Source organism: Mytilinidion resinicola (genome assembly GCF_010093595.1).
Source record: "Mytilinidion resinicola strain CBS 304.34 unplaced genomic scaffold BDZ99scaffold_29, whole genome shotgun sequence".
Taxonomy (NCBI): Eukaryota; Fungi; Ascomycota; class Dothideomycetes; order Mytilinidiales; family Mytilinidiaceae; genus Mytilinidion; species Mytilinidion resinicola.
The window spans coordinates 129,912-154,557 of record NW_022985465.1 but is presented as its reverse complement, the minus strand read 5'-3'; the positions used below and the strand labels follow the sequence as shown (position 1 = coordinate 154,557).

The window sequence follows — 24,646 nt, the reverse complement described above, 5'->3', positions numbered from 1 at the left end:
TCGTCGTCGTTCGTGGCAGGTGTTTCGACGTGTTCATTCGTGTTGACTTCGGCGCGCATAGAATTAACCTTACGGGGAGGTTTCTTTCGATTTGCGCGTGCGATAACTTCCTGCTGTACGTTCTGAAGGTTCTGATTCATTGCTGGGTGCGATATTGTACAGAGGTGGTATGGTGTTGGACGCGTTGATGTGAGTTAGGATGAAAATCAGGGTTAGGAGACTGCTTAGTAAGCACTTCTGCTAGGTGGGCTCTCTATAGGATACTCTATCTACGCTCCGCAAATAGGAATCAATCAAACCAATCAAATCAATCAATTTGATGCCTTGAAGTTGATTTGATTTATAAAATCCACCTCTTCGGATTGATTGATTGATTTGGTTGAACCAAATCAAATCAATCAATCTATCAACTTAAGTTGATTGTTCCCCACTCTGATTGCTTTGTCAAAGATCTCGAAGGTTGCATTTTTGAATTTCGATTCTAACTGGATGCCTGCACATATGCCTTTGTAAATATGTCAGTTTGTGGATATTTGTCGAAAGGGCAAGGGTTTTGATGCTTGACTTACCTGACAAGCCGGCCCCAATGATAATTACATCCAAGGGAACCCCCGAGGAATTCATGGTTAAAGACGTTGAAGGTGAATGAATATAATATGGTAGCATCATCTCTTCCACTTTGATGGCCTCGAAATATATCGAGTAGTGACATTCTCTTTCCTGATGACATACCCTCTCTGGTGACATCTTCTCTCTTGCTGACATCCTTTCTCTTGGTGACATTCTCTTCTTGGTAGTGACATCATCATTACGCTGCCCCAAGTCGAGGGCCTTGTTCAAATAAGAAATGCCTAGAAGGAACAGGAGCTTATTGTAAGCGTAAGTCATGACTTCCGTGGTATGTCACCCATCACTGGAAGCAAATATTTTCTATTAGAGCTCAAGATATCCGTAAAACAAATAAATTCGCATAGAGAAGGTTGCACCAGCACTGGTAAGAACATTACCCCTTTATATATTCCAAGACGCTGAATAGCAATTCGTTTTCGACTTTGCAACTACCAGCTCCATCACCTTTTACAAAACCATTCCACAGGCGAATGCCAATCTCGATCATATCGATCCCTCTCTTATTGTGTTCGCGTATCAACTCATATGCCACAGAGCATAAAGTTGTCCCGCTATCGGACTGGCTGGAGATCGGGAGAAGGGATTCAACAGGGCAAAGAAGATTGACACCTGGTGGGACCAAGGGCGAATTGTATGGTAATAGCAGAGAAGGTCCGGAGAAGCTTTGAGTTATAGATAAGAAATCGAAAGAGGACGTCGTTTGAAGAGGCTCGAACAGCATGCCGAACTCGTCTGCGGGGAGTTGAAGAAACGAGTCTGCAAACATTTCATCGGAGCTATTGGGCATGCTTGCCCCGTCGGCCGTTGGCACCATGGCTGCCGACTTTCGAGACATCAGCGCGAAGACCACATTGGCAGAGTACTGTTCTGCAGACTTACCAGGTCTTCTGGTGCTGTTTCTGGGGAGCTTTGCGGACGACTGCAGCTATCACCAGCCTCGGGCGCTCCACTGTCCGCGGTGAGATGATTGTCCACCAAAGTCTGCTCCACGCCTGTAAGGGCTAATAACTCCCGGAGCTTTCTATTCTCCTCCTCAAGTCGGAGGATTGTGTCCTGGGGAACGACGGTTGGTGTGCACGGCGGAAGTCCATGTGCGTTGCTTTCGTGGACCTTGCGCTCCAGCTCGGCGACATACTCGCGTCTGCGCGCCCGCGAACGTCGCTGATTGTTGCGCACTCTGATCAAGTTAGAAGACTGTAGATGGAATCCCGTTAGCATGATCTGGAGACGAGTGGGACGAACTGCTGACCTCTCCTTTGGTTTTCGGCGGCATGGTGTGCGATTGCGGTTTGAATTTGGTTTGGAGGAGTGGCGAAATCGATTTCTTAGAGAGGTGGGCGCGGCCCGAAGAATGACTGTACCTGTATCGCACCGCATCGCAGCACCACCAAACCTTGTTCAATTTCAAGGGCCTAATTAATACTACTAACTTTACAAACAATGAGCTTCTGATATAATGCTAGTTTGAAGCCCAGTTTTTGAAGAAATTGGGATTGCTTTTATGAAAGCAAGTCCCCTTTTTCTTCTTCCGAATCTGCCACCAGCCGCCAAGCGGCCCAGGACAGCGGCATCAGTTGGCCACAACAACAACAGAAATTCAAAGAGAAGGCGATGCTCACGGGCATTGGCCCAGTTGCTCGCAAATGGTCCGTTCGTAGAATCTTTGGAGCTTTGAGCTTACCTCCAACCCAAGCTGCGGCTCTGGGAGCGGTGACATACCAGCGGTCCCCTCGCAGCAATGACAGATCGGCGCCCGCCCAGAATCAAGGAACGGTGACATATCACCCCTCCTTTATTGTCTTTATTGCCCAATATTCTCCCGAGGAGCCTGAGGTCCGGTCTGTTGTCATTCCCATGTAGACGTGACAATGAGCACAATATGCGATTCTCTCCAGGATGCTGAGGATCCATCTCTCGTTGTCCCCGGGCCGCCTGACGGTGGATACGGCTGGGTTTGCGTTGCCGCATGATTTACCATCAACTGCTTTACTTGGGTTGTCGTTGCTGTAAGAGTGTTTATCTCCATATCCAGCAAACACGATCCTTCTCGCCGCATTACTGATCATTGGTGCACAGTCGTACGGTGTCTTTCTCGGATACTACCTCGAAAATGGGATCTATCCAGAGGCCACGCCTACGGACTTTGCCTTCATCGGAGGACTAAACTTTTCCGTGGCGATGCTAGCCTCTCCAGCCGTGACGGTTCTGGTCCGCCGCAATCCCTTCGGCCATCACATCCCCATGCTCACCGGTGTATGTCTGCAAACAGCTGGTTTTACCACAGCATAATTTGCAACACGTATTTGGCATCTTTACCTTACCCAAGGCATTCTAGTTAGACTGGGGGTCGGCTTCACCTACATTCCCAGCATCGCCGTGCTCTCTCAACGGTTCCATCGGCGCCGCAGCTTAGCAAACGGCATTAGTGCTGCGGGATCTGGTATTTGCGGGCTCCTGTTCTCCTTTATAGTACGGGCAGCTATTAGTAACATCTCTCTAGCCTGGTCACTTCGCATTACTGGGCTCGTTAGTGGATCCATGAATATTCTAGCAACAGTTGCTATGAGGAGCCGCAATCATATCATTCAGCCAAAACAACATCCGTTTGACATAGATATCCTTTGCCGTTACGATGTCATACTAGTCCTTGCTTGGGCCTTTGTGAGTATGTTAGGCTATATCACCTTACTCTTTTCTATGTCCAACTTCGCAAGCTCAATAGGTCTGGATGAATCTCAAGCCGCCACTATCACAGCCCTTCTAAACCTGGGTACTGCACTTGGTAGACCGTTCATCGGGGTTATCAGTGATTACTGTGGTCGAATCGAGTCTGCGGGATTCATAACTCTTCTATGCGCAATATCAGTCTTTACAATTTGGATACCAGCTACGTCATACGGAGTTACTATTCTCTTTGTTATTGTCAATAGTGGAATCCTGGGTGTCTTTTGGGTTGTAAGTCATCTCCTGGCCCGCCCCTCATGTCGCAGACTGACCTCACATGGAGACAATTGGGCCAATATGCACAGAAGTCGTGGGACTTGGAGAACTGCTATCTGTGCTCTCGCTGGCCTGGTTGATGATCGTGTTACCAACCACCTGTAAGTTTGGCACTATTCCATACTTGAGGGGCGATGCTCACGTTGCTGTACCTATTTTATAGTCTCTGAAGTAATCGCACTCAAATTCCGACGCCCCGGATCCGGACATGAGTTCCTCTATCCCCAGATCTTTGCCGGGTTGACGTACCTCATAGCTAGCATCATCAGTCTGGAGTTATAGCGGGTTCGCCGACGATCAACTGTTGTCGAACATGCCTTAAGTCAGGGAGCCCCTGAAGGAGAACCTAGCGTCGCCTTGACAGCCAGGCATAACCCTTAGCCAATATATGCATTAGACCAGATGACTACCGCTCAAAGTAGATTCATTTTCGTTTCCAACGGAGAGGGAGCTTGTGCTATGAGACATTTAACAATCCAAGTGGGTTGTAGCAATGGATACATTAGAGGAGCATGAATAAGTGGAGTTCATCAGCTACCTAAAGTACTAGCCAACGAGGCAAGTTGCAGTACTGACAATACATTGAGCTCTCATCTATTTTGTATGCAAGGGTACATCATTCACATTAGCAGCTGTTTGGATGGTATACTTGGAGGAAAGGCACGCATTCCATCTCAATGCAGATGGGCTGCGTCGGGCATTGCGAACATGGTTTGGCCAGTTCCGGACACTTTGCAGGCAATAGGCACAAGCACTTATGACAAGATAACGGGTCTGGGAGATCGGTGCGTTTATCGTACAAATTTCGGGGTAGGAAAAGCTCCCCATGCCCATGGGGGGCATATCTCGTTCTTCGCCATGCAGAACAATACACTCGCCAGCAGGAGATACACCCACTCTACTTCCACACTGGAGCATCATATTCGTCCATCATTCTCACATATTCATCTCCCCCAGTAGCCCAACCATTTATTCCCTCTTCGAGTGTACGGCTTTCCATCTCAGTGTTGTTCTGCTCCTTGATGTAATCTGCAAACCATCCTGCGGCGCGGTTGCCGCGACCGCGTGAGGAGCCTGCAATAAGTTAGTCAGGAGTACCAGGAGGCAACAGAGCGGGAGAGGAGATGAAATGATGGTTGCATTGATTACGGATACGCAAAGCGAATGACATACCACAGTACCAGATCACAGTTCGAATGGTGGCGGTTGAGAGGAGGGCGTACAGTGAAGGGATCGTTGAGTAGAGAGATTGAGTAGGTAGATTTATAGATCCACGAATAGTCCCACCCTGGTCATGTTAGAATTTCAATTCAGTTCATTGAAGCTCATGGACTTCAAGTTTTCAGCTATATAGTCGCCGTTGCAAATGACCCAATGATGAGAACACTAGGACATACCTCGAAGTCCGTCCTCCGAAGGTCTACAAGAACGAAATCTTTTCCAGCTAACTTTCCTTCGAGCATCCATGAGAGGAGGGTCTCACGAGTGATGACTGCCGCAGTGGTCTTTGGCGCTGGGTAGGCGGCATGCCACGGCTTCTCTACTACCGGTTCGCCGACGCTGTGATTGCTTGTGGCCATTATTGCGGAGGAAGAAGATTTGGAACAGTATTTGGCAATGCGGTACAATGGTATTGAGTTGAACAGTAGGCCTTTTAGAGTCATGTATTGAGGAATACAGAAGTAAGTGTAGTAAACGCAGAGGAAGCTCTAGATATGGACACGTGATGCCTGATGTGCCACCCTGAAGAAAATTGCAAGCTAGCCTGTAGAATGATGCAAAAAGTGTTTTGAGCTAAAGAGACTTCTCTCCTGAACCTCGTGCCTAGCTTCGAATGAAAAATTGGAAACGTTTGTTGAAGGCGTTGCGATGGAGAAAGGGGAGGCGGCAGGCGAAAGGGCCAAGGCTGGCATGTCACTCGCTAATCTGGCAAAGAATGTCACTCCTTCATTCTAATTGGCTGGCAGGATGTGCTGGGCCAAGCAGGCAAGAGACCAGTCGACGGCCTCGTCCCTTCTGAAAGTAAATCACCGTTCACATAATTTTTTCTTTTCCTTTCTCACCTCTTCTTTCTCTACTCGAATGCACATATAAAACAGAACTTGCGATCGAGTCTGTTCCTTCGACATCATATCACCCATTCACTTTCGAACCTCGTCCTACCTGCAGCATTTGCAAAATGCCTTCGACTCCAAATATACCTCATTCTCCTGCGCTGGCCAGCAAGGAGCAATCAGTTCCTGACCTAACCCCGCCTTCGACTCTAGATCCCGATATCGAGCTACAAACACACGGCAATCCAGAAAACGACCCTCAGTCATCCAAAGTATCTGCGTTCAAGAGTCTAGGATTGCTGGACCGATTTCTTGCAGTATGGATACTCTTGGCCATGGCCATCGGCATCATTCTGGGAAACTTTGTCCCTAACACTGGCCCAGCTCTGCAGAAGGGGAAATTTGTGGGAGTATCTGTTCCAATAGGTAAGGTTCAATTGCTCGTTTGCCCCCAAGAATCTTTTGCTGACTTCTCTTACGTGACTAGCAATTGGATTGCTCGTTATGATGTATCCGATCTTGTGTAAGGTCAGATACGAGACACTCCATCACGTCTTCCGTGAGCGCAAAATCTGGGTGCAGATTGGATTCAGCATCGTGGTTAATTGGATCGTTGCGCCCTTGGTCATGGTATGTTTATCTCCAGTGTTACTTTACCTGTTCACCTTGCCAATACTAATACATTGCAGCTTGGCCTCGCGTGGGCGTTCCTTCCCGACAAGCCAGGTCTGCGAGATGGCTTGATTCTTGTTGGCCTTGCGAGATGTATCGCCATGGTCCTGATCTGGACGGGTCTCGCTGGCGGGGATAGCGAATACTGCGCCATCCTCGTCGCTATTAATTCAATATTGCAGATGGTCCTCTTCGCCCCTCTCGCGATTCTATTCCTTCGAGTTATCAGTGGTGCCGACGCGGAGGTCTCGTACCAAACTGTCGCCAAATCGGTGGCCGTCTTCCTCGGGATCCCCCTTAGTGGAGCAATTGTAACCCGTTTCGGTCTACGCAACCTTATTAGTCCCACTTGGTACGACGAAGTATTCTTGAAGTTCGCTGCCCCGTGGTCGCTCATCGGTCTTCTCTTCACCATTCTTGTTTTGTTCGCGTCTCAAGGGCGGCAAGTTGTGCACCAAATCGTGTCCGTTGTTAGGGTTGCAGCGCCACTGATTGTTTACTTTGGGGTCATCTTCTTCCTCACCCTCCTGGTGACGCATAAGCTTGGCTTTGGATATAAGCTGGCAGCGACGCAAAGCTTTACTGCAGCGAGCAACAATTTCGAGCTGGCAATCGCCGTCGCCGTCGCTACATATGGTCCCAACAGTGATCAAGCTTTGGCATCTACGGTTGGGCCCCTCATTGAAGTCCCCGTTTTGCTCGGCCTGGTGTATGTTGTGAAAGCCATCGGACGGAGAAGAGGATGGAAAGACTGAGGAGTGAGAAACTGGGCATCTGGCACAATTCAAACTTGTACATATTCTGTTCATTTGGTTATTAGAATGGCTTGCATGGCTTAGCATATCATAAGTGCACATATCGAGCAGTGAGCTCGAGCAATCAACTTTCAAAGGAAGTTGAACGATTTGTTCCCTTTCACTACGGAAACTGAGCTATGTAGATGTTGACATTGAGGATTGAATAGAATCCTGCATAAAAATTGCCTTCTCACCAGTGGATAAAGTGTGGAATGTCACCTGATAATCAAAAATTTCTCGGCAGGGTCTAGCCCATATCTCCGTCCGCCGTACTTAAACCACCCACGGAACTTACACCCCGTATGAAAACTCTTCTCCTTGGTACTCGTAACATTTTACAGCCAAGAAATAATAAAACGACAATTCGAATGGGTTCTCTTGTCTCTCCAGCCCGGGAGCTTCGAACATTGGCACAATACCCTCAGCTAGCCATTTCAAAAGCCAAAGATGATCCTGAAATCAGAGCCAAATACCGTCCCTTTTTGCTAGATGCAGAGCTCGAAGCTACGGATTGGATCTCTCAGTTGGAGTTAGAGACTACAATTGCCATGGCGGAGGAGAATTTAGCAAAGACTGAATCCAGATTAAAGGTTCTAGTGCTCTATGGAAGCCTGCGGAAACGGTATAAACCTTGCCCCAGAGCTTCAAATAATAGGTCGATTTAACATGCGTCCAAGCTCCTACTCCAAACTAATGGCCTTCGAAGCCTCCCGCATTCTTCACCGTCTCGGCTGCGACGTTCGCATTTTCAACCCGAGCGAACTCCCTATCCGCGACTCTGTCGACGCCACGCACCCTTCGGTTCAAGAACTACGCTCCCTATCCCTCTGGTCCGATGGGCACATCTGGTGTTCGCCTGAACAGCACGGAAACCTCACTGCCGTCTTCAAAAACCAAATAGACTGGATCCCTTTATCCACAGGTTCGGTGCGGCCTACACAAGGCCGCACACTATCCGTGATTCAGGTCAATGGTGGGAGTCAGAGCTTTAACGCTGTTAATAGTCTGAGGATACTGGGGAGGTGGATGAGGATGTTCACTATTCCGAATCAGAGTAGTTTGCCAACTGCGTGGAAGCAGTTTGAGGATGAGGGGGGAGATGGTAGTGGGAAGGCTAGGTTGTTGCCAAGTGGGAACCGGGAGAGGCTAGTGGATTGTATGGAGGAGTTTGTTAAGTATACGATTGTCATGAGGCCGCATTTTGAGTTGTTCGAGGATCGATTTAGTGAAAGGAAGGAAAGGCATGACAGGGAGACAGAGTGTGACGGTTAAAAACGACATTCTTTAGAAAACAGTATATTCCTAACTCCGTTTGGCACCGAGATAAGTTTAGGAACTAGTCTTCCATACCCCATACTGGCCAACCCTCCCATCTCGCAGCTTTCTTCTGCTAATACTCGAACGGCCGTTACCGTAACAGATCCCTCGAGACGGAGAACCGAACATCAACATCGCCACGACCTATCCTTCTTGCTGCCTCGAAACACATATAAAAGGCGATGAAAAGGAGGAAATGGGGATCAGCCGCGGGGTTCTTTGGACTTGGCGCGAAGTCTTGCTAGTTCCTGGGCTTTGCGTCCTGGAGCACTCTTCAAATCTTCTCCCGCATCATCCAGACCGCGATGTCTCTTCCGAGGTGGGTTGTAGCCACAGTAGAAGAATTCCCCGTGGTCAGCGAGATGCTTTTGATTTGCTAAGTCTTTGTATTTCTCGAGCTCTACCACCGTCATGCCGTCGTTTACGAAACAATAAACGACCTGATCACGCAATTCCTCAAATTTCTTCTCTAGGTCCTCCACAAGAACATAGTCAACGCCTGTTTGGCGGCCTGTTTTAGAACTTTCGAAGCGTACTTTATGCTTCGCATATCTCATAACATCCAATCCCGTTTCAACCATTTTCTCTTCAACCTGTGAGAGACTGGTATCGACAAGCGCTTCCCGCTGCAGGAGTTCCCCAAGATCCTGGCTGCTTGAGGCTCTTGCCCCGGCTAGCGCAGCTTGAATCTCCTTCTGCTCGGCCTCGAGTTTCTCTTTCTCTTTCTCCAGCTGTATCAGGCGGTTCGTCTCAAATAGCTGTGCCTTCAACAACCTTATGCGCTCGTCTTCATCATCGATTTCAAGCTTCAGGCTTGCTAACTCTCTTTCCCTCTCCTTGATAGATTGCCGCGCTGCTTCTAGGTCTTTTTCCAGGCCGGTCACTTGACTTTTCGAGGTCTCTAGCCTCTTGTCAACTTCGGCCTTGGCTGATTTCAGATCCTTGATGTACGAGCTTGATACCTGCTTCAAGTCTTCTAAGTCCTGTCTCGTCTTCTCCAGCTCCGCTTGCACGCTGCCTGTCGCTTGCAATGCTGTTCTTAAATCATTCAATTCTGTCTCCAGGCCACGAACTCGTTCTGCCTCTTTCCGTAAGGTTTCAGCGTCTGCCTTGACCGTATTCAATTCTGCTTTGAGCTCTGCAATAGCTGCCTTCCCTTGCTGGAGTAGTGCTTGATGCTAACAACAGAAACTCAGCGGGCCAGGAACAAGGTTGAATCTCTCGAGAAACAGGTTGCGGAGCTCCAGCAAAAAAACCAGCAGCTACCCCATGAGCCCCACGAGCCCCACGAGCCCCACGAGTACGCAAAATTACATCGCCTCGCCGCACATGGCGAGTATGAAGAAGTCGCCGTCTCACAGTAGCTACTCGTCCGGCTCCAACTCGAAGAAGCCGTCCAACATGTCAAGGGCGAAGCGTATGACCCCAAGGGCCAGCACCCGCAGCGTCACCACCCTCACCGCTGCCCAGCTTGAACGCAAACGTGCCAACGACAGAGAAGCCCAGCGTGCCATTCGCCAGCGGACCAAGGACCATATCGAGTTCCTAGAGCGCCGGGTTGCAGAGCTTTCGTCAATCCAGGATACTGAGCTCACGCAGAGAAACAAGGAGCCGGAGAACGAGAACGCCCGCAGCGCATCAAGGCTCAATAGCTCACTGAGAGAATCAAGGAGCTGGAGAACGAGAACGCCGTGCTGCAGACGCGGCTGATTCAAATGCTTAGCCAACCATATCCTTCGTCGACGTCAACCACCAGGAACATGCACTCTGTCTCGAACCAGCCGCCTGTTTCAACAATCCGGCAAGCGGCAGTCGCAGCACCCTTCCTATCCTCCTTCTATTCAACGGAACAACCATCCGCATCCTTCTCAGTACCAGCACTCGTACGCGTTCATGCCGGATACGGCCAGGCCACCAATGTACCCAATGGAAAACCCATCAATGGCTCAGCCCATGCAGCCGATGCTGGGCTATGGCACTCCTATGTCGAATTACTCACCGTATCCAGAGGAGCACCATCGGCACATGAGCGTGCGGACGACCCAACCACAAGGCCAAAATCCCCCATACCAGGGCCGTATAAAAGTTGAGCAACAATGAGCACGTATTAGCTAGGGTAGCAATGTTTGCCGGAAGTGAGTCTGATCTCCGCACCTACAAAGTGATGTCAGACGGGGACATGCGGAGCGATTTTGCTGGTTGGAGCAGCGCATTTACCTAGACTGCTGCCCTTGATTGATAGGTCCTGGTTGTCACGTCGGAGCCGGGACACATCGAGCCGAAGTAGAAAGAATTGTATTCCACTTATTAATTTCACCCAACAGCCGCCGCGGCCTTCTTTTTATAGACGCCAAGGACCTCGCGTTCAAACTACTCCAGATACACGGTCCGGCCCCTCGCAGGTGTTGTTGCTGGGCGCATAGGCAGGTCAGCGAGGCGGGTGGAGCGGCGGGTGCCTTCAACGCCGTGAGCCTTAGGCGCCGCCTTTCGCCTTGCGCCCCTTCCTCGGTTGTTGTTGCCATCAATCTTGACCGTCTTCTGATTGTGCTGGATTCCACCTAGAATGCGGCGGCGTTTGCGCTGGCGGGCAGGATGAGTATGGCGGTCGTGGGCAAGGGATGCATACTAATAGGGCCATCGTACTGGCGGCCTTGATATCCGTCCACTTCGGGTTTGAACACTCTTAGATGTAGGATGCCATCGTTGTAGGCCCGACTAGTGCTGAGACCCCGCTGGGTCTGGAATCTGCTGGACATCGTGTCGTTTTGTTCCTGGTTGTGACTTTTTGCTACCATTGGCGAGTCGTCTTGTCTTGGACACTCTCTATGTACGAAGATGACTAAGTGAAGTGTCTTTGACCCGTCGAGGTTTCGGCTCCTAACGCGTCGGCAATTGGCAAATGCTGCTCGGCGTCGTGAAGTCCAGCTCCACGATGACAGGTTCCGATTCTGGAGTCTTGAATGTTGCAATCTGTACTTCCCGATTCTTCCGCGGGGGTTTTGCAACCCTAGCCTTGCCTAGGACCACAGAAGTGTCCGGTCGCCTCGGCCGGCGCTGACGGGCGTTGACTCTGCGTACGACTTCCACTGCTGCCTTATGAATGTCGGTGTCGTCTTCGGCAGGCGCGGGAGGCCGTGGATCCATTGCAAGCCGTTGTTCTTCAATCCAGCCCAGGGGAACATTGTGCAATCGCAGGGTTCGCTCAGCATACTCCAACCGTTGCTGGATGGCATTTTCGTGTTGTGCCGCGCGTTTATAACTCGTGGGGTCCGTCTCAATGGGCTGTTTCTGAGCGTTGTCCAACTATCTTTTCAGTCTGTCTCGTTTCTTTGCTAACTGCTCGTGGCGCTTGAGATGGTAGTTCCGAAACTCGATCCAGTTCTCTTGATGGCTTTGCTCCTGCTGGTCTAACAGTAGATGGACGTCGTCGTCTAGTCCACGCCTTTGCCGGCGCTCACGGACCTTGTCCAGAAATGTACTGAATGGTTTGTTCCGATAGCGATCCCGTGTTCATAGCTGGCATGCGCGGAACTTCTGCCAGTCTGATGTCTGGGCGCAAAGCACCACGTCACCTGTCGAGGAGAATGACTTCCAGTACTCTATGATCGCTCGGAATTCCTGAGGCGGGTCCCGCACGGGAACGTCGATATATGGTGGGTAGCAGGCGGGACAGCCATCGCTTTCCAGGTCATTACGTGCCTGGGCTTCGAGCCTGCGGGTCTCTTCATCCTCTTCTTCCCTGTCCGGAGGCGGTGTCAAAGACCTGCATTATTATAGCGTTAGAATAAGGAAGAGATGTATAGAGCATGTATATGAACTCTAGTCTCGGCCATAGAGCGTCAGCGTCAAGGGGACCAGATGTTGGATAGTTTTGAGCAGACTTACCTGATCATATTTTCCTGCACCGAATATACTTGTGCTAAGCGTCCGAAGGTGAACCAAGGGCGAGCATGCTTGATTCTACTAGCTTTAAAGACCTCTTTTGGGCACGAAGGGACCCAGCAGTAGCACAGCCCATGCACTTTGCATGATGCACGGCGTTTGGGTCAAATTCAAATCCTCGTCCAGCCATGATATTCCTGGCGTATAATACATTTGCTTTTGACCTGTATCCTCGCTAATGTAACCTTATACTGCAAAGCATCGCGTACTTTGGCACCATGGGCCGTAGCATCCCGTCCCACATCATATACATCTGGCATGCAGCCACCTCCAGCAGCGAAGCAGGATCAAAGTGGAACGGTGACAGCGATGGTGACGGCCACACCTGCTGCAAGTGCCGGTGTCATGCTGGATACCGAGCCAATTAACATCGTCGACTTAAATAGAACCGGAATCAGTGGCCTCGGTGCTTGTGTGCGCTTCACCGAGTGGCAGTTGGACCGCAGTCGTAGTAGGCGGTGAGATTTACGGGGAGTGGGGGATGGGGCCGCATTCCCGATTCGATACCCTGCGAGGATGTTGCTTTTACTCCACTTGTAGATGGCGTTCTTCATCTATTCGCCTCATCCAACCGGTAACGTGTGTGTCGTGTCGTCGGGCCTGCATACACGCCATTATTCACAAGATACATAGGAAATCTTATATCCCATCCCCTGTGGAGTTGATTGGGAATGAATTGAAGCGAGGAAAGCACTAGAAGAGTTGTTCGCATAGTGTACAGCAGCAACTTGAAATTTCAAGTTGCGAATCTCAGCGTGTAGCTGCGTCGCACCAACAGCTCAGATTATGTGTCTCCAGAATCCTTGCTTAAGATGTTCCACTCCGGCGCGCTGAACTAGACCGAGAACGACGCCTGGCTGGAAGAATAAGGATAAATTCGTGGCCATCCAATAGTTCACCCAAAGGCCACTCCATCGACTCCCGCACCCATGCCAACGCCTCAAGTGGCTCTTCGTGGTCAACGTAGAATCCAGTATCAACACTTGACACAAGACCACTAGCATCTTTGGGATCGAAAAGCTTACCCCGTAGCTTGGCATTTCGAACATAGCGTACTGGTGAAGCTTGCATTATCGATTCTGCATTGACTTTCATGTATTCAAATGAGACGGTATTCATGGAGCCTAGCGGAGATTAGTATCAGATCGGAGGACAACGCTGGCAGTGGTATGCACTCACTTCCGAATGCCTTTGAAGCAGCTAGACAGGCAGCTGGATGAGAGCTCATAATGCCGTAAGCATCATCTCCATCAAGTTTGATCTCATTGAGGAGTCCAGATGCAAGCCCACGTTCACGGTAGTCGCTGTGGACCACTAATTGGGTGATCCAGCAAATAGTCCTTCCATTCACAGTCCAGCGGCAGGCGAAAGCATTACCAGCAAGATGACCATTGACGGAGACTCTAACATATGAGGAGATGCCGCTAGGGAGGTATTCGTTTCGAAGCCTTTCTTTGCTTAGCCGAACGCGACTACCTAACAAATAATGAGTTTCCTAGCAGAATTTTAGGTGTAGGTAAACCTACCCGCTTTCGCAAACTTTCCCATCAGCTGTGCCGCGTGCTCACTCCAAACCCCATAATTCTCGGAGAAGAGCTTTGAGGCTTCCTCGAGCATATCGTCTGTAACTTTGTCGCCATTAAATCTCTGGAAAACCTTCTCGTCCATGTTCAAGGTGCACCTTCGCGGGTGTGGTCTCGGTTCGGTGGGTCGAATCTCAGGTTGCAGAGCGAATGCGACTGACTTGCGTGATGGTGCTGCTGGTTTCATCGGCTGCTGGGGACGTCAGGGGTTTTGGCCTCGGAGGCCACAGTTTGTTGATGGCAGGATTCCAGTCCAACATTGAGAAGGGTGGCAGAGGTGGGGCAGACCGCTCCGAACTTAAGGAGAGGTGAGGGGCTCGTGCACGAGCCCCTCACCTCTTCTACCCAGCAGGTGACATTCGTTAAAGCTCCCTATTTGACTAGATTTCCTGATGAAGTATTTAAAAGAATCGTGCCCCGCTAACTTCCAGCCAGCCATTAATTCTATCTGAACTTGCGCATCGTCAAACAAATACGTGCCAGCCCCAGGTATCAAATACTGCCGAGGTTTTGAGCGACAAATTCCCCCTGCATAGTCGAAACGCAGCTTTGCCCCCTTCTGAATCCCCACGCTGAAGTCGAATGACGCAGATAAAAAGATAAATGAGAGCAACTGTAAAAACCTCTTCCTCAAACGGGTTGTACAGCGCCTGCCCGCGTCCGGTGAACTAGCGCGGATATCAAGCCACAAAAGTCAGCTGCAAAAGAGGGGTAATCTCGAAAGTAAAGCCTCGCGGTACCTTGCTTTGGTGGATTCAGCTCAGCCTTTGGTAAGATTTCGACCAGAAAAGTGTTTCCTCCGTTCTAATCCCATCTAGTGCACCTGTGTCAAATCCGCGCTAGTTCACCGGACGTGGGCAGGCGCTGCATCTCCTGCCAAGGTTCAAGACGTTGGTTCAGGGGGTGTCTGCCTCAGAAACCGGGGAAATGCGCGCCAAAGCGATGAATGCCCGTATGTTGCAGACCAAGGCATCAGCCGTGGAGGCCTGAGGCAAGAACTGCATTAATAAGCTTGCCATCAAAGCTATATAGAACGTCGGGCGGGGCAACCCGACCGACAAGAGACACCACACACACACAATCAATCATACTCTGCTGCTTGATATCATTTCCAATCCTGCTTCATCCCGTGCACACCTAAGTGCGACACCGTACAATACATGGCCGAGCCGGTCAACTAACGCGCGGGCATTCGCGAAGCGAATTTCGAAGAACCGGTGAGGGGCCGAGTATCCCTTCGCACGTTGGGGTCCACGCACGGTTGCCAAGCCTAGGTGCACCGTGCTGAGCTGGACAGTCTGTAAAATGTGAAGCCTCTGATTGGCTGAGCCTTATCGATAATTCGTGGACCTAAGCTAACGTGCGAAGGGATAGAACACAGTTCCTATCCCTTTGAACGTCTGCGTCCAACGCCAAGGCGAGGCTGAGGGCAAGGCTGCGGCCGACGTTATGCCGAGAGGAACATCAGGGCATGTAAACAAGCCAAATAGCTAGTAAATAATCGCAATTTGATGCCTCAACATGCCATCCTCATTCTCAAATGATGTTAATCTTGTGCGCCCAACTCAGTATACTGTTCCTCCCTTAAAACAGGCCAAAAAGCCACCTCCAGCGCCATGGAAACTACCCACCTTCGAGCCACTACAAATTAATGACTTCCACCTAAAGGGCACGCCCAATCTACCTCCAGATGTTAATAATAACGACCCGTTGGCCCTCTTCCGCCTCTTCTTTACCAACAAACTAGTGGATAATATTGTAAATTGGACAAATTTGTACGCAGAACACAACCAGCCGGAGGACAAGGAGCACCCACGCCCGTGGCGGCCTACAACAAGAGAGGAACTCTATGCATATTTCGGCGTAGTGTTGCATACAGGCCTGGTTGTAGAGCCACGCATAGAGGACTATTAGGGCAGCCTAGAAACTCACGGCGTTGAATATATTATCAAGAAATACATCAGCAAAACCCGGTATTAGCAGCTGGACCGTTTTATTCGGTTCTCACCTCTATATAATGCCTACAAGGATATATTTAGCCGCGTTGACGCCCTCTCTAAGCACCTGCGATTGCTCTGCCACAAATACTATAGTCCAGGCGCTTACCTGGCTGTTGATAAGACTATTAAGCGCTTTATAGGGCGCGCACCAGAGATTGTAAATATACCGTCAAAGCCCACGCCTAAGGGCTTCAAAATCTGGGTGCTAGCTAATCAGGGCTACGTGCTAGATTGGATGTGGCATGCGAAGGGAGATAATAAGGGCCCGATGGACCTTAACACGGTATTTATAAAGAAGGAGGGCTTTACAAAGACACAGGCTGTTGTGCTGGACCTGCTTACGCAGCGAGACTCCGAGATAGACGCTGTCCTATACCCGCCCGGCAAGTATGTAGTTTGGCTTAATAATCTCTTCTGCAGCGTAAAGCTATTTAAACGGCTTCGAGGCCTAGGAATCGGGGCAGCCGGCACTATACAAACTACAAAGACACAACAGGAAGAGGAAGGAGAGGAAGAGGGCAATATTGTGGAAGATAAGAAGGGCAAGACGGCATATAAAAAAAAGGTGTCTGCAGAGAAATTCTTACTATCGCTTACTAACCTTAAACTCGTATATACGGCCCAAATTCCATAGGGTACGCTCTATAGAAAGCTCTCGAAAGGTTGTACAGTAATAGAGTTTGCTTAGGCAGATATACAGGTGGTTTTATTTATGTCTACGGTCTATAATGGTGAGCTATCCTTATATTCTGTTCTTACTACTATACCGCAGAGCCGCTTACGTTATACATCACCAAGGTCAATCCTATGTACTCCGGCGCCGCAGACGGCCTGCGAAGACCTCTACCAACGCGGCACAGAAGCGCAAGCCCTTCGGCGACGATGTAGTTAAAGAAATAGACATTCCGGAGTTTATAGATTAGTACAACCTCTACATGTGTGGCGTTGACGTAGCCGACCAGCTTTAAAGCTATTACACAACCCAGAGGATACATTTAAAGACCTGGAAACCGCTGTTCCACTTCCTCTTTAATACTATAGTGGGCAACTGCTATAAACTCTCCTCTCACAATAGCGCCGTGGGCAACAGCCGCGCTGATAGCCACGCTGCCTTTCGCCGAGCCCTCTGCAAAGCCCTCCTCGAGGCCTCCACACGTCTACCAAGACAACACTATACTGAGCAGGCAATTAGGAAAGGAACAGAGGACGTTACGTGGCAGCCCGTGGCGGAACACAACCTTACTAAGCTGTGGCAGAAGCCTAAGAACTGCTCGGTGTGTATTAAGGCTGGAAAGAAGTCTATAAAGCCTCACAAGGGCGCACGGAGGCCGCTGGCAGACCTCTCAATCAACACAGTACGTAAAAATGTACAGAGTAAGGATTGGAAGCGTCCAAAGAGGGCACCAAGAACCCTCTAACTCAGGTTGAAATTGATGTGAACTCTGATTTCTATAGACGTCTAGCTAGTTGTATATATACTAGGGGAAGGAAGGGGGCCACCCCCAGGGTGGCGCGCTAGTAAGTTCAGATGAGCCCTGCACAGCTGAGGCTTCAGCTCGGTTCTCTACAGCTGAGATTTCAGCTGGGTTCTCTACAGCTGATGTTCGGAGAGTAGCTTTCTGGCATATGAGTTGTTGATCCTAGGTTGTAGTGCTGCAACCTGAGTCTCTACGGCTGTTCTACGTGCCTTATTCCGTTCTGTAGCACGGGCGAGTGTTGGGCATCACACTATGAGAAGCTCAACTCCAGAGAGTAGGCTGCTAGGCAGCTAGATAGCTACGAAATCTATAATTCAAATAAACTCACGTCTAGTTGAAATATAGGCTTCTGATTGGTTAGATCCTTATCGATAACGTTGGACGCAAGCCGACGTTCAAAGGGATAGTCCATAGGTCCCAAGTGTTCCTCAATTATCGACCTTCTCATATGCTCCCTCGCCTTTAACTGTAATCATTGCCCCTTCGTGCTCGTTTCACTACGAGTCAACGCTCGCGTAACGGTAGAGGCCTTATGTTTTAGGGTCACGTGGTGCAATACCATCATGTCATGACAGCCATTTAGATTTCGGCTAGCCGCTTCGAATTTGGCTGGCCTTTGAGAGTGGCTGGCCTTTTGAGAGTGGCTGGTCTTTGAGAGTGGTTGGCCTTTGAAAGTGGTTGGCCTTTGAGAGTGGCTGGCCTTTCGAATTAGCTGGCCACTTGGTTTTCGGCTGGCCTTTCAGATTTCACTCTTGGCTGGCTGCTAAAATTTCGGATGGCCTCTTCAAGTTCGGCTGGCCTTTCAGATTGGTTGGTCACTTAGAATTTAGATGGCCTCTCAGAGCTCGACTAACCCTTAGAGTTCGGCTGGCCGAAGTCTGGCCCGAAAATGGGCCCACATCTAGTCCTATTATAGTTAGAGCACCATCACACGTGGAACTATCTAGTTAATGATAAAGAGCAAAGTCAAAGGAGTCCCATTATAGCGCTTGAAAGAATGATAAAGTATCTAACGACAAGGCTTAAAGATGCTTTGTCCTTCTCGTTGGCGCAAGCCTAGTCATCTTCAATAGCACCTTTAAGAGCAAAGTTCAAAGGAGTCTCATAATAGCGAATCGAAAATGGATCAAGTATCTGACGACAATATCAAATGCTTTCATCCGTCTACGTGGGTCGAATTGGAGCCATGATCACCCATCACAAAAGCAGGTGCCCATCGAGAGTGTTTAACAGGGTGCTCGCCCCCGCAGCTCTCATTCCCACAGCTCTCATCCTAGGTTTTGTCTTGGAATTTTTCAATCATCTCTACAATATGCGCACCAAAGCCGAAGTCCTGAAGGAACATTATCCGGAAGGGTATGCGGATGACCAAGAACTCTTTCGCTTGAAATATAAGTTTTTAGAAGTCGAGGTACCCAAACCTTGGATCGTTACGAAATCCCCGTACGAAGCCCCCGAGCATCCGGATATACCTTCAGTAGACGAAATTGAAAAAGCAATGGAAGAGAACCGATTGACTCAACGTTACGGACACCACGATGTATGCAGAATTGGTAATTGCGTGGTTAAAGGAGGCCCACAGCACACTATACTGCTGGTAAGGCTCTAGTTACATGGTATAGCTGAAGTCATAACTAACTTTGGGTAGGAAGCTGAGAACCTATTATTTCTACAGGAGCATTCCAAAGTCCGGACGCCGAAGGTGTATGCCTTTTTCTCAGTGCCCAAAGAACCATATGACATCCACTATTTGGTCACCGAGTTCATCGAAGGCGAGCATATCTACGGAGAAAAGTGGGACGCTCTGGACGATGAGGCGCGGGAGATCATTTGCTCAAAGATTTCAGAGCAGTTCCGACTACTCCGAGCTGTTCCATCCGAAGGATACTACGGTCGAGTCTACCACCAAGCCTTCCCAAGCGCCCTCAGTCTCTGCAGGATCCGCGAGAGCAACTCTGGTCCCTATGACTCCTACGAGGACCTCGTTTCAGCCATGTATGCTTCTGCTGAGTTGCGCGCAGCAGATTCAGTGACCATCAATGTAGCTGACCATCATCCCCACACACTGGGCCTCCTGTCTAAGTTTAAACCACTTTTAGCCAGAGCAACGGGTTATAAACCTACGCTTACTCACATGGACGCCGGACCCGTTAATTACCTTGTTCGATCTATTAAAGGAGTTGGAGGAAAGGTAGTGGATTGGGAAGTTGTTATAATTGATTGGGACAGTCTTGTATGGCTACCAGCATTTGTTCAAGCGGCGAGAATGGATCCATTTTCGTATGCCGAGGGTTGGGAGCAGGTGTTGCAGAAGATAGCAGGAGGCTTTGATGATCCTTTCACAGAAGAGAGGGATTTTATTGTTCACGACTTAACATTTTACGAGCTTTAGTTGAGAATTGAACAGCTCTCTGTTATCTGGTCTGACTTAAATCCACTCTTATTTCGCTTCACTGTCATTGTTACACGGAAAGTGAAATCCAACGCCCAGACTCGGGTTGTAACAGCTACAACCTAGGATTAACAACTCATACGGTTCACGGTCACCTACGTACAGGCACTCCCCCCCCTTCTCTCTCCTTAATTCTCGCTCTTCTTCATTGGTTGGTTGCTACTAACGCGCACTCAGCGTGGCGAGGTCCTCTGTTCACCTACAACAGGTTCCTCTCAGCTGGGTTCGTTCCTTTCAGCTGGCCTCTATTCAGCTGAGCTGATAGACTTAGGGGGTGGGCTATTTCCTATTAGTATATATTCGGCCCGTACGGCCACTACAATACAAGCAGAGTTCACATCAGTTTTCAACCTGAGTCCTAGACTCTACCTGTGAGGACCCGATAGGCAAACAGCAATTAGAAAGGGTTGCATTGCTATGCTATGGAAGTTGTGATACAAACAGAGAAGAAGGGCAAGGGCGCAGCCGCCAGAAGTAGGTTCCCGGTGCGGTTGGCGCTAGCTGCTAGTGCGCCCGCCTGACGGTCACGCGACCACGTGACTGTCTTGTGACTACAGATGAATGTCGCTTGCAAAACAAAGGAAAAGGCCGTCCAAGGCCTGACACTACCGCCATATCCTTTGCTAGATTCTTTTGTTGAGGTCCAGAGGGGTAACTTAGATGATCTTGCTCCGGCACCTAGACTCCTCCACCACATCCTATGCCGGACTACGAAAAATCAGTACTCTTCTCCAGCAGCAAGTTCATTCAAACATACTCTGCTGCACTATGTAGCTGATTTCCAGATGGTTCCATGATGTTGCTCCAACGTAGCGAGCACAGCCAATAGCCATTGTTCGAATGTTGCATCTTGGCTTGGTTGACCAGGAGGAACTGCCTGAGTCATACGGACTGTAGAGAAGATGTTCCGATCCCGGAACCAACCTTGATCAATTATGAAGGCCGGAGATGACCGCTGGATGAGGTTTGCCTGAACAACGCCCCCAATTTGATTGGGATAGTAGGACATGCACGAGTGTGGTTCTGTGGCTTTTCCGGAAGTAAGGATGCAGAGACTCCTACAGCCGCCCCTTCTGGCGATATAGACAAGGTATGGGGGGCCTAGGTCTGGAGGATTTTGCATAGCGCCAGTGGGTAGCAATTCAAGCGTGGTTATGCTGGTTAGGTTTTCTGATGGTCGTGAAAGTCGAGATGCTGGATGGATAGGAATAATGAAGTCAGTTTCAGGTTGCAGAAAAAGGGACGATGAGCCTTCTCGTGGAAGTCCTTGGATGAATGGCGGCGAAGGGTGGGCCGTGCTGGTTGTCACAATGACCAAACGGTATTCGTCGGGCTGAGGTACGATCTTCGAAGCAACTGCTTCCACCCTCTATTCCTGTTGCAAGGTTGCCATCGACGGAATTGGAATCTTTGATTATAGAACGAGGAGAACTAACCTAGCAAGAAAGGACCGAAACTTAGCACGACGCCGACAGTCCCGAATGCTGGATCGACAGCATGGCGGGCGGCGACCTGCATATCGCGAAGCTCAAGCGCGATGGCTCCAACTTCGACAGCTGGCAAATGCAGATGAAGGCGTACGCACACAGCAAGGGACTGTACGAATGCCGTAATGAAGATAAGAAGCCAACGCCTCCACGGTAAGGTGTCACTCCATCCAGCGCTGAGGCTTCCGCCTCTCCCTCTGTCGCTGCGGTTACTTAGCAAGAAGCCTACACGATGAAGCTCATCGAATGGAACAGGGGAAACGGTGCGCTCATGGGCGCAATTCTGGCCACGGTTGACGACTTTCTACATAAGCCAGCTGAAGACCGCTGATTCCCCGCGCTCTATGAGCTTCAGCTCCGCCTTGTCGCTGAATAAGAGCGAACACCTGTGCACCTCGCATTCCAATTCTCCCGTTCCTCACTCATCTGCTGAGTAGCTGGCTCCGTAGCTGGCTGAGCTAGGAGCTGAGAGGCCTACGATGCCCCAGACCCTACGATGCCCCAGACCCTACGATCCCCCAGTTCCTACGACCCCTCAGCTTTTACCCCCGCCCCGCTCGCACGATCACCCTGATCGCGCAATCAAGTTAGTTGCACGATTGAGCCGGTCGCACGAGCGAAAGGATCGTGCGACTGAGGAGATCGTGCGGTCGAGAGGATCGTGCGGTCGAAAGCCGTAGAATTGAGGGCCTCGTGAAATTGAGGGGGAGCAAAAATGGGCTCCAACGACGCTAGGGCATCAGAATCGCCAGCAGAAGGTGAGTGCCAGCGTTCAGGGGGAGCCGAAATAAGCCCCATGATGCTGGGGCATCAGAATCGTCAATGGATTAGCAACGCCAGCGCAATGGCATCACCAGCGTCCTGAACGAGCTAGAGTGGGTGCAACATCGGCTTAGTTGCAGGTTAATAGACTCCTAATAGCAGGTACCCAAGCACGGTGCATTCGTCGACGGCTCCGTAGAAGTTGTGCAAGTCGACGGATTTCGTGGAAGTCGCGAAAGTATACAGGGGCGTGTTGAAAGCTGGAACGTATACGGGTCCGTAATGATGAGTCCCCAGGCGCGAACCTTTAGTGGGCGTCGTCGTAGGCCTTCGCGAGGTCCTCGTCGACATCCTTGCGCTGTACCCACTGGTTCTCTTCATGGCCGTACCCCTTCACTTGACAAGATATTCAGTAAGCTTCTTCTTTGAGCGACCGATGCGTCAGTAGCGTCTATCTAGTAGCTGTTCAACCCGGAAGAAGGGACTGTTTTCGTCGTTACGTTCATCTTCAACCGCTGGCGGTTCCTCTTGGATAGGGCGCTCAAAGGGGTCGTCCTTGGGCGTCGGAGCTAATTCAAGCTGGTCCATCGAGATAATAGGATGGATCGTCCAGGCGGCCGGGAGGTCAATCTCGTAGGCGTTGTGACCAACAGCGCGCTTGACGACTCTGGGGCCTACACGCTGTTGTCCGAACTGTCCGAACTTGCGATGGACACCTGGAACCTTGTAGCCCTTGTGGAGACGTACGTACACTAAGTCGCCTGGCGCAAGGCGTAGAGGAGCTTGAGTCTTGTCGAAACGCAGCTTCATCCTGGCGGCTGCGAACGCGATGGAATCTGCGGCCTCCTGACGCAATTTCTCTCGGGAGTCAAAAAAGCTCGACGCTCCTGGGTCGAGGTCAGGCGCTGGAGAGCGGCTGTGAGCAGAGGTTCCTGACGCGGGCGTCTGAGCGGGCGTCGGACTGAGCGGGCGACTCTCGGGCGTCGAAGCGTGCGCGGGCAGGCCCTCGCTGACGCGGAACCCGTAGATGATCTCGTTGGGCGACCGACCTGTCGACTGATTGACGGAGTTGTTGAGCGTCCTACGGAGGGACGGCAGTATCTTGTGCCAGTCGACCTGGCTTTGCGATAAGTAGTACTAAATTGCGACTTCAACGGTCTGGTTAGTTTGTTCAGACTGGCCGTTAGTCCGCGGGTGATACGCCGTGGATATCAGGATCTTGGTGCCCAGCCGCTGGAAGAGGGAGCGCCAGAAGGCAGAGATGAACTTCCGGTCGCGATCCATAACGGTTGCGGCTTGGGACGCCCCAGTCGGCTAAGGCGTCGAGAACAACTCCAGCCCAGTCTTCAGCTGTATAGATGTCCTTGCCAGGTGCAATAGTAACGCGTTTGGAGAATTTGTCGGTAATCGTGACAAAGGCGTTAAAGCCGCCGGACCCTGGGAGGCCCACAACAAAATCTAGGGCTACTGTATGAAATGGGATGTTCGGCGTTTGTACTGGAATAAGCGTTCCGTAGGGCCGGTGACGAGTTGTTGTCGTAGACCTACAGACGTGACAGTGGCCCAGGTAAAGACGCAGGCGTCGAGGGAGGTTATGGATGAAGCAGGTTGCCCGAACGCGCTCGTAGGTTCTGTGGAAGCCGGCATGGAAGTGGGCGTCATGACATTCGGCAAAGATGTCGCCTTCGAGACTCTCTGGGATGCACAGCCTGTGCCTCCCGTCAACCTGATCGCGGTGATAGATAAGGCCGTTAATCAAGACAAAAGCGACGCCCGGGGCTGAGCTGTCGGGGCCGCCGTTAAAAGGGCCATGGTGTTGGACCAGTGCTTGTCGGTAACGTAGGCCTTGATCAGCTGGGTGCGGAAGTTGTCCGCGAGCTCGACGACGGTAGTGTTGAAGGCTAGGAGGTCGTCTCCGTCGTCGGGCGTTGCATGGAAGGCCGACAGGTCCTCGAGGGCGTCGGTGTTCGAATCGCCAGGCCTAGCTCTGGCGGATAGGCGGGAGAGGGCGTCCGAGAGAGGGCGTCCGGAACAAGTTGCTGTTTCCCGGGTCTGTAGCGCACGTCAAGTCGGAACTGCAACAGGTACTGTGAGGCCCGGATTAGGCGCATGTTCAGCTTGTCAACGGAGGACGTGGACAGCGACGTCGCCTTAGCAATGCCCGTAGTAGCGGCGTGGTCGGTAATAACAATAGTGGGCTTCTCGGAGGCCTCTAGTAGGTGACGGATACGTCGGATTACCCAGCAGAGACACGCAACTTCGAGCTCGGTGGGCCAGTAGTTGCGTTCAGCAGCTGACAACAGCTTGCTAAGGAAAAGAACAGACTGGATCTGGTTCCGTTTGATGTCGTCGATGCTCGCCGACGACGTGATACATCATGACACCGTAGCCCTGTTTTGACGCGTCGACGTACAGCAGGCGCAGAGGCTGATAGTAGACTAAGGAGGGGTCGTTGAAGGCGTTCTGGACGGC

The 24,646-nt window shown here is 50.6% G+C and overlaps 9 protein-coding genes across 9 annotated transcripts; 5 read left to right on the top strand and 4 right to left on the bottom strand.

The window, feature by feature from the left end:
- Positions 1–1,263: 1,263 nt before the first annotated feature.
- Positions 1,264–3,912, top strand: BDZ99DRAFT_491924 (MFS general substrate transporter; the record flags this gene model as incomplete). Its single annotated transcript, XM_033723132.1, has 5 exons — positions 1,264–1,266; positions 2,707–2,902; positions 2,957–3,585; positions 3,638–3,731; positions 3,794–3,912. 5 exons carry the CDS (start codon positions 1,264–1,266, stop codon positions 3,910–3,912), a joined length of 1,041 nt encoding a protein of 346 aa, XP_033569863.1.
- A 596-nt stretch (positions 3,913–4,508) lies between these two features.
- BDZ99DRAFT_503598 (uncharacterized protein) lies at positions 4,509–5,210 on the bottom strand (the record flags this gene model as incomplete). The annotated part of the gene is made up of 3 exons (XM_033723976.1): positions 4,509–4,704; positions 4,804–4,918; positions 5,028–5,210. The coding sequence occupies 3 exons, from the start codon at positions 5,208–5,210 to the stop codon at positions 4,529–4,531; spliced, it is 474 nt and encodes a 157-aa protein (XP_033569862.1). The 3' UTR covers positions 4,509–4,528.
- A 37-nt stretch (positions 5,211–5,247) lies between these two features.
- BDZ99DRAFT_548139 (arsenical-resistance protein ACR3) lies at positions 5,248–7,137 on the top strand (the record flags this gene model as incomplete). Its single annotated transcript, XM_033726911.1, has 4 exons — positions 5,248–5,275; positions 5,934–6,110; positions 6,172–6,314; positions 6,374–7,137. 4 exons carry the CDS (start codon positions 5,248–5,250, stop codon positions 7,109–7,111), a joined length of 1,086 nt encoding a protein of 361 aa, XP_033569861.1. The 3' UTR covers positions 7,112–7,137.
- Positions 7,138–7,487: 350 nt separating this feature from the next.
- Positions 7,488–8,451, top strand: BDZ99DRAFT_427852 (arsenate resistance ArsH). Its single transcript, XM_033717174.1, has 2 exons — positions 7,488–7,775; positions 7,831–8,451. The coding sequence occupies exons 1-2, from the start codon at positions 7,522–7,524 to the stop codon at positions 8,423–8,425; spliced, it is 849 nt and encodes a 282-aa protein (XP_033569860.1). The 5' UTR covers positions 7,488–7,521; the 3' UTR covers positions 8,426–8,451.
- Positions 8,452–9,796: 1,345 nt separating this feature from the next.
- On the top strand, positions 9,797–10,126 carry BDZ99DRAFT_357442 (uncharacterized protein; the record flags this gene model as incomplete). The annotated part of the gene is made up of 1 exon (XM_033714634.1): positions 9,797–10,126. A coding segment is annotated over one exon (330 nt), but the record flags the coding sequence as incomplete, so codon positions are not given.
- A 714-nt stretch (positions 10,127–10,840) lies between these two features.
- On the bottom strand, positions 10,841–11,226 carry BDZ99DRAFT_526994 (uncharacterized protein; the record flags this gene model as incomplete). The annotated part of the gene is made up of 2 exons (XM_033726191.1): positions 10,841–11,028; positions 11,097–11,226. 2 exons carry the CDS (start codon positions 11,224–11,226, stop codon positions 10,841–10,843), a joined length of 318 nt encoding a protein of 105 aa, XP_033569858.1.
- A 1,403-nt stretch (positions 11,227–12,629) lies between these two features.
- On the bottom strand, positions 12,630–13,048 carry BDZ99DRAFT_176852 (uncharacterized protein). Its single transcript, XM_033713022.1, has one exon. The coding sequence runs from the start codon at positions 12,964–12,966 to the stop codon at positions 12,700–12,702; it is 267 nt and encodes an 88-aa protein (XP_033569857.1). The 5' UTR covers positions 12,967–13,048; the 3' UTR covers positions 12,630–12,699.
- Positions 13,049–13,219: 171 nt separating this feature from the next.
- Positions 13,220–14,080, bottom strand: BDZ99DRAFT_482455 (uncharacterized protein; the record flags this gene model as incomplete). The annotated part of the gene is made up of 3 exons (XM_033722486.1): positions 13,220–13,536; positions 13,592–13,888; positions 13,939–14,080. The coding sequence occupies 3 exons, from the start codon at positions 14,078–14,080 to the stop codon at positions 13,220–13,222; spliced, it is 756 nt and encodes a 251-aa protein (XP_033569856.1).
- Positions 14,081–18,785: 4,705 nt separating this feature from the next.
- Positions 18,786–19,865, top strand: BDZ99DRAFT_548128 (uncharacterized protein; the record flags this gene model as incomplete). The annotated part of the gene is made up of 2 exons (XM_033726910.1): positions 18,786–19,070; positions 19,122–19,865. The coding sequence occupies 2 exons, from the start codon at positions 18,786–18,788 to the stop codon at positions 19,863–19,865; spliced, it is 1,029 nt and encodes a 342-aa protein (XP_033569855.1).
- Positions 19,866–24,646: the final 4,781 nt, after the last annotated feature.